The sequence below is a fragment of the Prionailurus viverrinus genome, chromosome A1 (genome assembly GCF_022837055.1).
Source record: "Prionailurus viverrinus isolate Anna chromosome A1, UM_Priviv_1.0, whole genome shotgun sequence".
NCBI lineage: Eukaryota > Metazoa > Chordata > Mammalia > Carnivora > Felidae > Prionailurus > Prionailurus viverrinus.
In genome coordinates, this window is record NC_062561.1 from 120,450,526 (window position 1) to 120,467,029 (window position 16,504).

Here is a 16,504-nt window from a genome sequence, read left to right on the forward strand (position 1 = left end):
CGACCTGTCACCGAGGACGACGTGACTCGGAGCTTCCTCCGCTTTCTCCAAGCCCTATTCCTTTAAGATGATGTAATAGTCATTTCCCTGGATGGTATCTTGCCTGCACTGCTGAAACAACAGCATCCGAACTGCACTGGGAACTGTGGAACCACCCAGCTCCGCCGCCAGCCGGAGAAGCCCGAGCTTGAGCCCCCCGCGGCCCCTCCGCGCTGCGGCGGCCGGGCGCGGAGCGGCTCGCGGCGGTTCCCAGCGCCTCCCACCTGCCTGCGAACATGGGAGTCCGTTTGCCCTTGCCCGGCAGGTGGGGTGGCTACCTGGGACCCCAGCAAGGCATATCTGTCTTTCTGTTTCCGGGCTTTCTGAAAGGCTTCTAAGTCCCAGTACCTTTTGCAACACTTCTTTTGTTTTAAGGATTCTTTCTAAAGGTTCTCCCCCACCTTCCCCCCCCCCCCCCCCCCCCAACTGGAGAAGCTTTGTCTGGATATTTTTCTCTGCCTCGCTTCTTCAACCCAACCACCTCTCATCACGCTTTAACTTTTTTTGTGACTTGTTTCAACTTGGGATTGGGAGTGAATACATACCTATATACATACATACAGATATACATTTATATAAATATTTATATATATATAAAAATATTATTTTCTAAGAGCACATCTCTCCTGCACTTTTCATTGATACCTCTATCCTTTACCTCTTCGGGATTTGACAAGCTCCAGATGGTGGCTGTGGATTCTGACTGCTTTGCAAATGGGTATTTCTTCACAGGAGCTGGGTTTTCAGCACTAAGGTAAGTTCTGAGACTTCTTGCTTTTCCTGATCAGCAGGGAGGAAAAATCCCCTTTTAGAAGTTGAAAATCTTGTATCCCTTTTTAAGGCAGAAATACAAATAGAAATATTTTTAATGATGATTGCTGGGGACAGAGGCATATGAATAAACATGTAGACACAAAATAGCTTGTGAGAAGCCATGATTTAGTTGAATGGCTGAAATCAGTAGTTCCAGGGCTGCTTATGTCAAATAATCTCTCCCTCCCTCCCTCCCTTCCTCCCTCCCTTATTCCCTCCCTCCCTCTCCCTCCCTCTCCTCTCTCCAGCGGTGTCTCTTTTTCTGACTCATGCTGGGTTTGAGGAAATAATTTTCTCTCTTTTCCTTCAGACGGACCTCTGAGTAACTGGGGACTTGGCCTGCCTTGCCTACTGAGCTTGGGGCAGATGCTCCACATCTGAGCTTGGGGCAGATCGGATGGAGATGAGTTGATTATATTCTATGAAGTAATAGCTCACCACCAGCCAGGGTTTAAACTACTTTTGCAGCATCACTTCACCTGTGGACTCTTCTAAATTTTGCTTGCTTGGGGAAAAAACTGGGGTAAGAGAGAAGGTCATTTTTAAGAAGTTAGCATCCTTCTCCCTCTTTGACAAGTTGATGCAAAGGATAAGGCTGTGACTCCATTGGATTGCGCCTTCAAATCAAAATAGGAGAAGCAAAAGAAGACAGGGACAATGGCTTTGAGTGGAAACTGTAGTCGTTATTATCCTCGAGAACAAGGGGCTGCAGTTCCCAACTCCTTCCCTGAGGTCGTGGAGCTGAATGTTGGCGGTCAAGTTTATTTCACCCGCCATTCCACATTAATAAGCATCCCTCATTCCTTCCTGTGGAAAATGTTTTCCCCAAAGAGAGACACGGCTAATGATCTAGCCAAGGACTCCAAAGGAAGGTTTTTCATTGACAGAGACGGATTCTTGTTCCGTTATATTCTGGACTATCTCAGGGACAGGCAGGTGGTCCTGCCTGATCACTTTCCAGAAAGGGGAAGACTGAAAAGGGAAGCTGAGTATTTCCAGCTCCCAGACTTGGTCAAACTCCTGACCCCTGATGAGATCAAGCAAAGCCCAGACGAATTCTGCCATAGTGACTTTGAAGATGCCTCCCAAGGAAGCGACACGAGAATCTGCCCTCCTTCCTCAGTGCTCCCTGCAGACCGCAAGTGGGGCTTCATTACTGTGGGCTACAGGGGGTCCTGCACCATGGGCAGAGAGGGGCAGGCAGATGCCAAGTTTCGTAGAGTTCCTCGGATTTTGGTTTGTGGAAGGATTTCTTTGGCAAAAGAAGTCTTTGGAGAAACTTTGAATGAGAGCAGAGACCCTGACCGAGCCCCAGAAAGATACACCTCCAGATTTTATCTCAAATTCAAGCATCTGGAAAGGGCTTTTGATATGTTGTCAGAGTGTGGATTCCACATGGTGGCCTGTAACTCCTCAGTGACAGCATCTTTTGTCAACCAATATACAGATGACAAGATCTGGTCAAGCTACACTGAATACGTCTTCTACCGTAAGTACAAAGGGTTCTTTCTATTTTTCATCTGTATCAATTCTCTCTACAGATGTTTGTTGTTTGAACGTTCAGTCAGTGTCTAAGGAATACTCTGGGTTTTGTTTGTCTGTTTTTGTTTTTAAACTCCTGAGGTATAGCTAGAATACTAGAGGCTATAATTCGGGTCTCATGTCTATCTAAGCAACTCTCATCTGTTTTATCAATGACATCACAGAATATTCATAGGCCTCAGAAATCACAAGATGCAAATGATACTGGTTTAGGTGATATGGGGAATGAAAGTAGACATGTATGTCTGTTTGCCAGATATCGAGTTGTGAGGATAAGATGATGGTTAGAACTTGGCTGTTGGTCCACAGGAGACTGGCAGACTCAGAGTGAATGTGGTGGTGCTGTCCATTCTTTTATCGGAACTTTGGGATCTGTAAAGCCAGTTGCTGGAGACTTGCTTTCCTTTAGGGGCTTTGAAAACACAAATGGATTTAATACCAAATGATGTGGTCTTGCTTAGATAGATGGCAGTATAGACTGATAAAAAGACCCCCTATCTGCCCCACCAAGTCTGAAACTTGCTTCGATAGGCTTTACAAATCTATCTGATTCTTTAGCATTTTGTACTGAGACTTGAGTTGCACTGCAGACTTCATTGTACTGAACTTTGTCTAAGATCCATCTAAAAGGAACTAGATCTTTGAGAATTGTCAATCACAAGCAAGTATCTCCAGACAGCTGAGGTGATAGAATTACTGACATCAAAGGAAATGGGAGGGGGTAAAAGGAATGGAAGCAGTTGTTCTGAAGCATTTTAAATAAGCACTTAGAGGTCAGTCCATTTGCTTAAATGATGACATAAGGTACACATTGCTTTGTTTTATGAAATGGCATTGTTCTAAATAAACTTTAAGCCTTGATCTCTGGAGGGGGAACAGTAAATCAGTCTGTAAAGTTTAGTGCTTGATTTAACAGTTGATTTTTAACAAGGCCTGGGGGTTGGGTGAAGAGAATTTCATAAGAAATGTTTCCACTTTAAAATTCAGTTTCCTCTCATTTTAAGGTAAATCCATAAATTCGGGGGATTAAAATGTCTATTTATTTTTTAAACATAAAAGTATGACTGAATGTCCTGGACTGATTTTTGCCTACAGTTGTGTTTATTCATGTGGAGATGGTTCTGGGAACCCTGGTTAAAGAGGCTAGTGGCAAGCTGAGTTGTTCTGTGCTGGGTTATGGCACATTTGATTTTTAGAAGTGAGGACACACGGATTGTGTGGAAAGGACAGCCTGTGGAGAAAAATGGAATCAGCTATCAGTTCAAAAACATATTGATGGGTAATAACAAGCATTATTTGGTCCAACAAACCTATCAATGGCCTTTATCTATAATCTATATCTTCCTCTATGATGGAGCTTAGTCACCAGATACCACCCCACGGGTGGTGAGATAAGACTCTAGCTTTTTAGCCTTCTATAAAGGACTCTGACATTATCTGTAATTCTATAGAACAAATATCTCTTCCTAACTTTTTGGAAAAATGCATCTTAGAAAGAGTTCAAATCTAGGTTTGTGACATTTACTTTGTTCTCCAATTTCTAATATTTGAAAACAGCATCTTAAGAAGCTTTAGGCAAGTAAATGAAAACACACCCACCATAACCATCTCAAAAAAGACCACATTAGATTTCTATCACTTGCTCATCTAAATGAAACCCAGAAATGTATTTGCCTGCTAGCTCAGTGACATTTGTGTGTTCATCAAAGACTCATCCGTCTAACACTATGTCCTCTGTAAATTGCTCTGAACAGGTTCTGCTCTGCTGATCATATAATTGCTTCCTTCTTTGTTGGGTTTCTGAGAGGTTGCTGAGGAGCAGTTTGCTCTTCATCACTAATGGACAGGCTAGCACAAGCACAATGCAACTTCATATTGCACAGCGTATATATCATATATGATATACTTCCCTTTGTATGTAACATCCAGAGCCAAGTATTAACTCTTCCTCTGTCTTAGGACCAATAAAACTGACAGCTGGCTTTCTAGGGTGCATAACAGCTTCTGTGCAGACGCTTAACCATAATTATTTAATTAGAAGCTGCCAACTGTGCCTATATAAGCATTAATTCATCAAGCTGTTGTGCTTGGGTTAATGGGCTGAAACTATGGGAGGTGCTCTAAAGCAGGAAGTTGACTATGCAAAGATGCTCTTCATCCAGCATTAGCCCTGCCCAGCCCTGCCTAGTGCTGCTTAGCCCTGCCTAGCACTGCCCAGCACGTAGCTCCGGTGTGCCCTGTGTGAGCACTCACCACCTGAGAGACTGAAAGGGACAGCATGTGTCCCCAGGAGCACCTCCACATCCTTAAAAAAACCCCAAAAAATCAATCAGCCAAACAGCAAACAAAAAAAGATGCTCTTTGAGAGAAACTCAACATGCTCCTAGGTTTTAAAAAAATTGTATTGTATACACAAACTCCTTAGATCCAAAGAATTAACTCCAAACAATCAGACACTTCTAATAACCCAGGGATAATACAAAGTCATTCTTCCTGGTTCCATAACACAATAAAAAGTGAACAGTGAGAAATGAATACATTACATATGTTGGCTGACAGTCATGGGGGAGATCCCTTTCTTTCCCTGTTTGCCCTATTTTCTTACAAGTTTTCCAAGGGGAAATTGAAAGACCAAAATCTCCCTGTCAATTATTAACAGGTTAGATTCTTGTCTTATTTAATCTTAATGTAGACCTAGAATTGATGGTCAAAATCAGGTAGACTGAGTGTTTAGTTAATGGAGAACTGTGAACAATTAAAGTCAATAGGTGTTTGTATGTGTTGAAGAGGGTGGTAAGAAATGTGTTTGTCTGCATTGCTTACACACCAAAATATGATATGTGAGATGCTATGGATTATGATTCATTTATCCCCAACTAGGAAAGTATGATTGATGTAAGAGCACAGAAAAGAAATGTCTAGCTAGGATTCCCTCACAAAGCATTATAGATATGTCCTTTGTTTTAAAACAGTGATAAGGTAACTTTCCTTCTCTCCCACCCCACTAGGTGAATAATTACCTCTCTTTTCTCTTCAAGCATTACATAGAAGGCAATAACACAGAGAATGACTTTTTGACTCACCTGTAAATGTCATGGGAGCTCAGTAATTTGGAAAAGAAAAGTCCTGATTTTGCACCAGAGATTCAGGAGCTCTTCACACCACTTAGGAATGAAATCACAGGTGCAGAAAAATAAATGAACCTTTTAGTTAGGCCATCTTCCAATGCCCAAGAGTCAGAAGATTGTTGTCGGTTGGAGAGAACTATAAACAATTTTTAAAATCCTACTCATGAGTGAGTTCCTTCAGATAAATGCCTGAAACACTCAAATTCAAAGGAATTTGCCTCTAATAAAACTGTGATAACATGACAAGTAGGGAGTTTAATTCATAGGATGCTACTTCAAAAACATTCACTGTGAGGTCTGTGAATCATAGTAGAGACATCAACTCATCACCTTTTCAACAAATTCCTGCTTGTCAGTGTGTTTTAATCTTTCATCTCTTTATTTCCTTAAATTTAAAGGGTCGTTTCCACAAAACTCTCTAGATGGCTTTATGTACTGTTAATCTTAAAAATGAAGCTGGCAGTTATTTTACCAGCAACAATGGGCTTATTCAGGAATAATAGAGAATTGCAATTCAGGACAAGCAAGCTATGGCAAAACCATAGGCAAACTCAAGAACAAAGGAGAAAAATTATCTTTTATAGAAGGGAGGGGTGGGGGTGGGCATCTGAGAAGGGCTGTTACAAACAAAAAACCCATTGGAGTAAACTAGGGGTTCTCAGTATAATGGCTTGTCATTGGCTAATTTGTGACAATCTCTTATTGGCTGGGGCTTTTGCCAGGGAGAGTAGAAAACGTTTCTTTCCTCTGCAGGATAGTAAAACAGTATGGACTTGCAAGATCCATCTCTTCCTGTTGGGTCTGCAATTGATGACAAGTGTTTAGGTGTGACAGCTTTCCACTCTGGGATCTGGATTCCACTTTAAATGAGCTTTCCTTTTGTAAAATTTTCACAGCACATAGAACTTCAGGGCTGTTGACTGAGACGGGGTATTGGAGAAAAGTCAATCAGAAAGTGATTACTCAGAATTCAACTGTATGACCTTGTATTGGGAAGAAATATGTGGTTGTGGCCACCGTGAGTAATTTACCCAACATTGACTTTGGAAAGCTTCAGTAAGAGGGTTTATTCTTAACAGGTAGCAAGCAATGCATCTATCCTGAAATTATTCTAGCTCTTTTTCTACTGTTTACTCAAAAGATACCAATGATAACTTTTGTTTTATTGCCCAGAGAGATATGATGTTGTCACGTTCAAAACGAAGTGACAGAGCAATGTAGTCAAAACTGTGAAGGATTGGTCTTTACTACCACCTACCTCTCCTCTTTCTGTGTTGTTTCACTGTCTTCTCCAGCTTAGGTACTCTCTTTTGGTCCTGTTTTAGTCATTCCTGCTTTCAAGTTATTTCTCTCCATTGTCAGTAAAAATTCTCTTCTGCCATGTATTTAGAATACTTCTAGGGCAAGGTGTTACTTTTCTCAGGGGTTTTGGTACACAAGAAACCCTTTGATAGTTGTAGATCAGGTGACTTTGCATCTTGAAGAGAGTGCTCTTAAGGCATTAGGCTTTTTAATGTATAACTTTAAAATATAGCACAATTTAAATATAAGGCTTTATCATGAAGTCAAAGTTGACCCATGTGTGGGCAGATATGGAATGGTAATAGTGATGGCAAAGGGTAGGTGTATGGATGTAATTTTTAAAAATCTCTTTAAGGTGCTGTGCTCTGAGCATTGGTTTCAATATAACAGTGATATAAGCATGCTAGTAAAATATTTTCTTACACTATTTTCACTTTCATGCCAAACAAGATATGTCACTTGAGCCCAGCCCCTTGTGCAAATTCAGGTACCTTCTTCCTAGGTCTGTAGCATCACTGAATGAATTTGGCAGCAAAAGAAGTGTCATTATGTGGGCAGAATGGGGAGGTCTCTGAGACTGCCCTTAAGTAGTGTCTCAACATGTTAAAAAATATGTATATATTATATGTATATTTATAAATATTATATTTATTTTATATATTTATATATAAATATGTAACATTTATAAATAGATAAATATTTATAAATATTTATTATATATATTTATAAATATTGTAATATTTATATATATATGTAAATGGAAAGAGAAGACCAAATATGTTCCTGACAGCCTAATGAGGTTAACATTGTATCAAAGAAATTAGAAATGGAAATAGCTGAGAGTGTGCCATTTGAAACACCTCCAACATGAATAATGGAGAGAGTATGCATCCAATATACAGAAGAAAGTTCTTCAGAAATGGACACATGAATGCTCAGTTTCTGCATCATAACTATTGTTCTTGTTCTTTGTTCTTTGCTATGGCTTTCCTCAAATGCTGTATTTCTTGGCAAGTCAGTTAAAAAAACTTCACGCAGAAATTTTCAGATGCCTCCAAATGTAGACAACAAGTTCCAATAATTACAATTAACATTACAAGAGCAATCTTGTATTATAGATATTCATACCTACTTTCCCTTCTGTCTGCACTGCGTTATTTTGAAGCAAATTTCAGACATCAATCATTTCATTCATCCACAAATACAATACTGTATGTTTCTAAGATAAAATGAAAATAAAATATAACACAATACTGTTATCACAGATAAAATTAGTAATTCTTTAATATCATCTAATATCTAATTGATGTTAACACTTCTTTAATTCTGTTACAATATTTTTTAAAGTTGGCTTCTTGAGTCAAGATTCAGATAAGGTCTATTGTCTTTGCTACTTCTTTTTTCATTCAAAATTTTAAAAAAACCCTGTATTTAAACCATATGCAACAAAGTAGCAAAATGTATATATTAAATCTTTTTTTTTTTTTTTTGAGAGAGAGAGAATGAGAGCGTGAGAGTGAGAAAGTGAGAGAGAGGGAGATAAAGAGAATCTTAAGCAGGCTCCAGCCCCACTGATGTGGGGCTTGATCTCATGACCTGAGATCATGACCTGAGCCAAAATTAAGAGTCAGAAGTTTAAATGACTAAGCCACCCATGTACCCCTTAAATCTCTTTTAATCTCCCCTTCCTCCCTTCCTCCCTTCCTCACTTCCTCCCTCCCTTCCTTCCTTCCTTCCTTCCTAGTTCCTTCTTCCCTCCCTCCTTCCCTTCCTTTCTGTTTGTTTGAAGAAACCAAATTGCTTGCCATGTTCAATATCCAGCATTCTGGTTTTACTTATACATCTATATGATCTTTGTGATTTCATTAAAACATTTTTTTTTCCTGAACCTTACATTTTCTGTGAATTCATTAGATCTGGACTCTAGATTCTAGTTTCTAGAGACTAGATCAGATTCAAGTTCAGTATTTCCATCAAGAAATCTTAATAAATGATGACAAGTCCATTTTTTAAATTATTGAAGTGTAATTAACATACAGTATTACATTAGTTTCAAGTTTACAACGTAATGATTCAACAGTTTAATACATTACTCAGTGCTCATAATAATAAGTATACTCTTAATCTCCTTTATTTCACCCAAGGCAAGTCCATTTTTAATTTTTAATTTGCTTTAGAAGGCAGTAAAAGAAACCCTTATTTTTCTTTCTAGTAATTTAAGAACTATTTAATATTCCATTATTGTTTTTATCATTAAAATGGGCTAATATCATGGGTGCAATGAGCTTACTGAGATGTACAGTGGGTCCCATAGACTGGGAAGAGGAATCATTTTGGGTGAGAAAGTTCCTCTCCTGGCTATTCACATTTTATATTCTTGGATTCTTTCAACTGTATTGAACTCCACTTGAACTCATCACTTGTATTCCCCCAAACCTGTTCTCTTCTTGTGTTCCTTATCATAGTAATTGGCATCATTAGTTACTCATTCTCCCAAGGGAGAATGAAGCCTGGGTGGCATCCCTGACTCTTCCTTCTTCCCAGCGTATGGCAAGTTCCTTTGGTTCTTCTTCATCTCGCTCAAGTCCATCCATTTCTTTCTATCACCACCGATGCTACCCTGGTCCAGACCACCAGCACTGCTTTTTGTTGCTTCTTAAACCTGGGAGCTTCCGAGTGAGATGAAACACTGTCATGGGGCTGACATGGGGAGCCTGATATGGGGCTAGATCTCACGAATCGTGATATCATGACCTGAGCCGAAATCAAGAGTCAGATGCTTACTCGACTGAGCCACCCAGGCTCCCCAAAATGAATAGATTTCCGCATCCATCTGCCAAATCTTAAAAGTTTATAAAGAGGCCTTAATGGGATTCAGTGACATAAACCATCCAGATGGTCTCAACACCATATCACTACCTCAAGCCTGTGTCCTTGGAGCACCTTCTGGGAGCAGGGAAGGCCAGCAGAAAGCACATTCCAAGGACAGGGGAGGGTGGAGGAGCTTCTAATTTGCCTGGGTCCAGCTCATGTGTCAACCAGTGGCTACGTCCCCTTGATCACCTCTCCCAACGCTTTTCTAGACTACTACAAAGAAACTTAAATTTTCCTCCCTACCTCAAATTCAGTGTAATCCCCTTTGGATCTCTTCTCCCTGCTGCAAAAATGGTGAGATTTCTGAAATGTGAGTTTGACCATGTCATTCCTGCTTAAAGTTCTTCATTGCCTTACAACTGCTCTTATAAGTTAAATGCAAACTCCTTACCAGGAATCACATCTCTTTATGAAATGACCACTGTTTCCTTCCTCAGAATCTTCTGTTGCCATCCTGCCCTTTGCATTTTTAATATCAGCTGTACTTGATTTCTTTAAGTTCCTGAATGCTGTTATATACTTGCTTGGTTTTGTATGTGATGTTCTCTATGCCTGGAATTCTGCCTCCATCTGCTTTGATGAACTACATCTTCAGGTCCCAATCTAAAGATTATCTTTTCTGGGAAGTCTTTCCTAGTCTATCGTATCTGGATTGGGGGTCCCTTACCTTTGACCCGAGGACCTTATTCTCCTTTACTGTGGCACACATAATATTGTATTATAATTGATTATTTAATGGTGTCTTTAACATTACCTGTAAACTTTATGAAGATAGGAATTGTATCTGTCATGTTTGTCACAATACCTGGCACAGTATCTGGGCTAAATGTAGGTCCTCCACAAATATTTTTCAGAAGAATGAGAAATAGATGCCCCCTACAGAGTTCTATTATGGTCCCAGATGCCACTGTTTGCATATACCATTACATTATCTCTTTACAGAACAACTAAAGAACAGCGATGGAGTGATGATACTTTAAATAATAATAACAGCATTTCCAAACTTCCATTAAGTGCTTTGGGCACTCAGATAAGCACTTTACATACAAATTGGAAATCTTACCAAAAGATTTGCTCTTAGCACCTGCACCCACTGAGATGCTAGCTCAAAGGGACTGAGAAAAACACTTAGCAGCAGCAAAGGCTCGTGTGGTCTCCTTTTAGTTGGTTCACCCAACTACATTGAAGCAAATTGAAGGTGGGGTGTGGCCATGGTTTAAGGAACAACCTAGGAGGGACTTGAGATTCAAAAAAGTGCTTCAAAATAGAGAAAGTAGCTCCAGTAGGAAGAGAACTGTACCAGAATGCAAAGAATGTTATGAGACCAACAGGTTGTCTTCTTAATTCTCTGACCGCTAAGGTATTCCATTTCCTCCTCCCTGCCTTCCTAGGCAGCAGAACATGGTAATTAAGGGCCTCAGTTTTGAGGTCCAGACTGCTCAAGGTTGAACCCCTAGCTATTGGGATCCCTGGCAAATTATTTTACTTCTGTGCTTCATTTTCCTCACCTGTAAAATGGAGGTGAAGACAGTTCCTGACTCATAGAATCGAATGGGTTGCTATATATAAAGCGCTTATGACAGTGCCTGGCACCCGGTCAGTGCTGTGAAAGTGTTAGTAATTACCAGGATGGCTGTATATACTGGACGGAGGAGACACAGTTGCTTTCTTTAAATAAACCACCTGATTCTTTCTGATACTCCCCTTGGACACTTTGCCCAGTATGTTGATTCTATGCATTTTGAAACAATCAAACAGACACATCCACAAATATTTTTAAAAAGGAGATTCAAACTGTGCATTTTACTTGAATCTGAATATGTATAAAAGGAAACACCCCAAAAGCCTTCAAATTCTAGTAACTCTTTTCTTCCCCTGGCTATTCCATCATGGGAGTCATTAATAGTGCCTTTCCCTCCACCTTGTTTTCAACTTGTGGCTTTTCAGAACCTAGGCTGATATGAGGCAGAAATGAAATTTAAGAATACGACTTAAATTATATATTCAGTCACTGCAGAATTAGAATAACCTTTTATGAATCTCAACCTAGAGAATATTCTCCTTCATGGTGACAGAAAATGGTTATTGAGCATTCCACTGACAATAGGATCATTCAAATTGCTCCAAAAAAAGAAAACCAGACATTTCGCTCCACACTGAGTAGCTGAGCTGTGTGGCATTAAAAAGAAATCGGAGCATTAATGCAGGGCTGTTACCGTGTGACCTGCTCATGGGAAGAAATTGATACTTTCCACTTTCATTCATCAGTCACATTCCAAAGTAGAAAATTCATACCATTTTCCCACCCCAATTTATACTGATCTTTTATTCTGAGTGTATTTAATATAAAACGACTATGAATTACTTCCATTGATGAAAATAGAAGGCAACCCATTATACACAACTTGATGGCTCACATAATATGACTGGGGTTTTGGGGCACCAGGGTGGCTCAGTCATTTAAGCGTCCGGCTCTGGATTTCGGCTCAGGTCATGATCTCATGGTTTGTAGAATTGAGCCCCGTATGGGGCTCTGTGCTGAGAGTATGGAACCTGCTTGGGATTCTCTCCCTCCCTCTCCCCTGCTCTCTTTCTCAAAAATAAATAAATAAGCTTAAAACAAAAAATAGATGCCTTGAGGTTGTTGCATATTGTGTTTTAGACAATATTGTAGACTGTCCAGGTCAACAGTACTGGGCAGTGAAATAGAGAAAAGGGGAGGTGGGGTCTAGTAATGGTGACTTTCCTGTAAAGGGGATCCTGGAGCAGCAGAGACTTTCAGGGACTGGGATAAGAGCAAGGGGTGTACAGATGTTAGAGTTGCAGAAGCATACAATTAAAACCACGGGGAGACTTGAGACCGGGGGAAGCGTTACAGTTCTGAAAACCCCCTAATCAGAAGGAGAGCTGGCCTATGATACAAAGCACAACAAACACTGGGAATCATGGCTCATTGTCTTACAGCATAAGTATTTAGTTATGTCAGGTGGAAAAACTTTCCTGTGGGCATTGTGCTTGCAAATTTGCACTGGAATGAAAATGGAAAATAGGATTCAGTTCTCATTAATTTGCTTTCTAGCCAGTGAGGTGAAATATCTTTGTTTCTTTAAATAGAGGGATACCTGTGTGGAGCCTTACAACTTGCTAAGCTGCAATGAAATAGAAAACTGTCAATTTTGATTTGTGTAAGAAAAGTATGCATTAGAAAATGAGCAGTTTTGCTTGGCTTTTCTCGATAAGATAACCCTGTGGCATGGAGCAGTAATGACTAATGATATAATGTGTGATACTTTCAACATTATAAAGGCCCATACTGAATGCTCAATAATGTAAAATATTTGTTTGAAAAGATCTGATGGCTTCACACTTACTAAGGGACTGTTTTATATCAAGTACTTTTGTTTTGGTAGGATTGTCCAGTTGAGATGGATAGAAAATATCGTATCTGTAGGCAAAAAAAAAAAATTTATAACTTCATTCACAAAGTCCTCATGCTAATGATTTTCTAGTACTTTTCCACAATGTGCCAGGGAAGTGATTCACAACGTGCACAAGCCTCATTGATTGGAAACTGCCGGCCCTTCAAACCTTCTTTCGTCTGCATCCTTCCATACAGACAAGGCATATAGTGAACCATAATCTTTTTTTCTAACAGATCTTGACATCCATTCATCAGAAGGGTCTTCACTAATAGGCAGATTTAGATCTAGCTCCAAGTTACTTATACAAAATTCTGTTCTCTGTCTTCTGTCTATGTGAGTAAATGCCAAGCACTGTGACCTTGCTATGCCCTTTGCTTTTGTGTATGTTAGGGTCTTAGACATCTCTGCAATGATTGGCCCTTATAATTCTTCCAGAAATATTTATTGAACACCTACTATGCACCAGAGACTTCATGCAGTTCCAGGGATTCGCGTAAATAAGAAGCATATGGTCAATGCTTTCATAGAGCATATGGTTTAGGGAGAGAGTAGACTAGTAAATGGGCAATTTCGATCTAGTGTGATAGGGAAGTGTAGATTGATATGAAAATAGAGAAGGAGCTCCTAATCTGAACTTGGAGTGTCAGGAAATTCAACCAGGGCTTATTTTAATGCTTGAAGAGGAGAAAATGCTTAAATCTTTAATGCATTTGTTGACTTTAAGATACTAGCTGGCTGATGGAGTCATAAAAATTACATCCTAGGATGGCTTCACAGAACCTTAAGATCACCAGCAATCATTTCCGTTCTCATCAGAAAAATCTCATTAGATTTTTTCCAGAGATTGCTGTGTGAGTGATTTTAGTCAGTCCAGGAACCACTATCATAAAAACACTCTTCAATTCTCTTTTCCATTCAACCCTTTGTCTTACAAAAGTGTATGTGCAAAATCCAAAGCCAGATGATAGCCTCAGAGGACTAGCAATTGACTTTAAAGGTACTTTATAATTATGTCTACAGTGTCTTTTTGTAATGATAAATGTCATCATTATTATTTTAACTTTAACTCAGGATTGCTGACTTACTTTGTCAATCTCATGCATGGCTCAATTTCAGTAACTACCACAGTGTGAACACATAGGAGGTGATCATAAGCATTTGCTGAATTAATGAATAAATTCATAACACTACATTTTTAAATAAAGAAAATGTGAAGTATAAAGTGAATGAAATTTGCTTCCAGTTTAACTTGACATTTACTTTTAACCACAGGTGCATTCTATAAGACACAGTGAGCATGTGGTTGATAAACTGACAGCATTAAGATCTATCCAGATAAAAATCTTAGTTCTGTCACTTTCTAGCAGGGCATCTTTGGGCAAATGTCTTACCCTCTTGATACCTCAGAGCACTTGTCTATAAAAGGGGAACAAGGAAACTTCTCTGTTGACAGTGTTGTGAGGATTAAGCCAGGGTCATACCATCTTATTAGCTTGACTCCTCGGTAGCCATGTCCATCTCTAGGCTCTTTTAATTCATCTTACAAACAGATGTGTTTGGACCTAGAAGAAGAAACTGAGGGAATATGGATTCATTAGGACTGATCCTGCTCACTATCACAGCGAAAGTTAAGCTGCTACCCACTGGTTTCACATTGGACTATTACTACACACACTTCATGAACTTAAAGGAAGGAAAAACACATCCCATAACACACGCTCTTATAGTTCCCTTAATATGCTCACCACTTTGCCCCCTCTGAAAACACTTGTCCAGGGGCGCCTGGGTGGCTCAGCTGGTTAAGCATCTGACTCTGCATTTCAGCTCAGGTCATGATCTCATGGTCTGTGAGTTCGAGCTCCACATCTGGCTCCATGTGGAGCCTGCTTCTGATTCTTTCTCTCTCCCTCTGTCTCTGCCCCTCCCCTGCTCTCTCTCTCTCTCTCAAAATAAAAAAAAAAACTTTAAAAGAAAAAACAAACAAACAAACACTTGTCCATCCACAGAGCTCCATAACACTGGCCTTTTGGCAGTTTATTCTGCAGGCCAGTCTGTTTGCCACCTCAAGACACTACAATAATTGTGTTGCCTCCCTTCTAATCCTTGCCTTTCTGAGTCCTGCTCATCCTTCAGTCAGGCTTTAATGGGTTTTCCTTGGAGAGGCTTTCTGTTACCATCCCAGCTGAAGCAGAAGACATCATCATTCTCTATTCAGCACCGTGTTTCCAGCATAGCACTGTTCACATGTGTAGTTGTCTGCTTGATTTATTTACTTATTCTCTCTTTCTCTCTCTGTCTCACTTGACTGTAAGCTTCATGATAGCAGGAGCTCTCTTGTATCCCTAGCATCTAGCACAGTGTAGGGACTCAATACGTTGTATTTCCTCTATCCACTTTACCCCACCATGTAAAATTATAATAGTAGGGTTCCCTCTCATGGTGAAGGCAACTGATGATATAAATATAGTGCATGTGGTATATAAATAATCCATGACTAGTAGAGTAGAAGTGAATGAAGGTAAAAGAAGAAGGCAGCAAATGTAAACCCAGAGAGATTGGATAACAGATGTAGACAAGATTGGAAACTTGCTTTGATGAGTTCTTTAGCCTCTCCAGCCCTCAGGTACTGCAGCTGTGTAATGGGAATAGTGGACTTCATTGTTTCATAGGACACCAAGTACTAAATAATGTGACACCTGTGAAGAAGCTATATAGCTTGAATGGATGTATGCAATGAAGGCAGATTTTACCTTAGCTTGAGTGAACATCAGGAGAATATCTTAAGAAAAGGTAACTACACCCAAGAGAAGAGAGATTAAATCTGTTCATTTGGAAAAACTCTTAAGGCATTTAGACACGAATAGTCAAAATGTGCAAATGAGTTTTAATGGGACTTCAACAAATTAGTATTCTTATTGTATAAGGCTGAGTAGCATACAGTCAACATATGGGAGGTGGATATTCTGATCCCCACTTGTGTAATTATCATCGATTTATGGTATGAAGATTCCGGCCAAATGGACAAAAACAAATCCCCTTTGGAAGCCCCATAAACTGTCCTGCTGGATAGGAGCTTGAAGTGTCTTTCACGCCAGGGAGAGTACCAACTTGATTTATAAAATCAGAGCATCCTCGGAAATGGGGGATCTTCTGATTCCATGCTTCAGTTTCCTCTCTTTGAATCTCCAGGCTTTAAATGAAGTCCTAGGTAGAAGCCAACACACAGAATCTTTTAAAATGGTGTCATTTTGATTTAAGTGAGAACTGGTTGTAAGACCATTTCCCCTTTCTGCTTGTTTTCTTGGTGGCCCTTGGGGAAGCACCAGGAAATCTAGGGCTCAGTGTAGCTTCTGGAAAAACCATAATCCAGACACCCTAAACAAA

General features: G+C 39.8%; 1 protein-coding gene across 2 annotated transcripts in view; it reads left to right on the forward strand.

Annotated features, from left to right (window-relative positions):
- The first annotated feature begins 1,270 nt into the window (after positions 1–1,270).
- KCTD16 (potassium channel tetramerization domain containing 16) overlaps positions 1,271–16,504 on the forward strand; it is a 255,352-nt gene continuing 240,118 nt past the window's right edge. For both annotated transcript variants that reach the window (XM_047863403.1, XM_047863411.1), the window contains exon 1: positions 1,271–2,341. In XM_047863403.1, the coding sequence (XP_047719359.1) occupies positions 1,510–2,341 (832 nt within the window). In that variant the 5' untranslated portion in view covers positions 1,271–1,509. The remainder of the gene's footprint in view (positions 2,342–16,504) is intronic.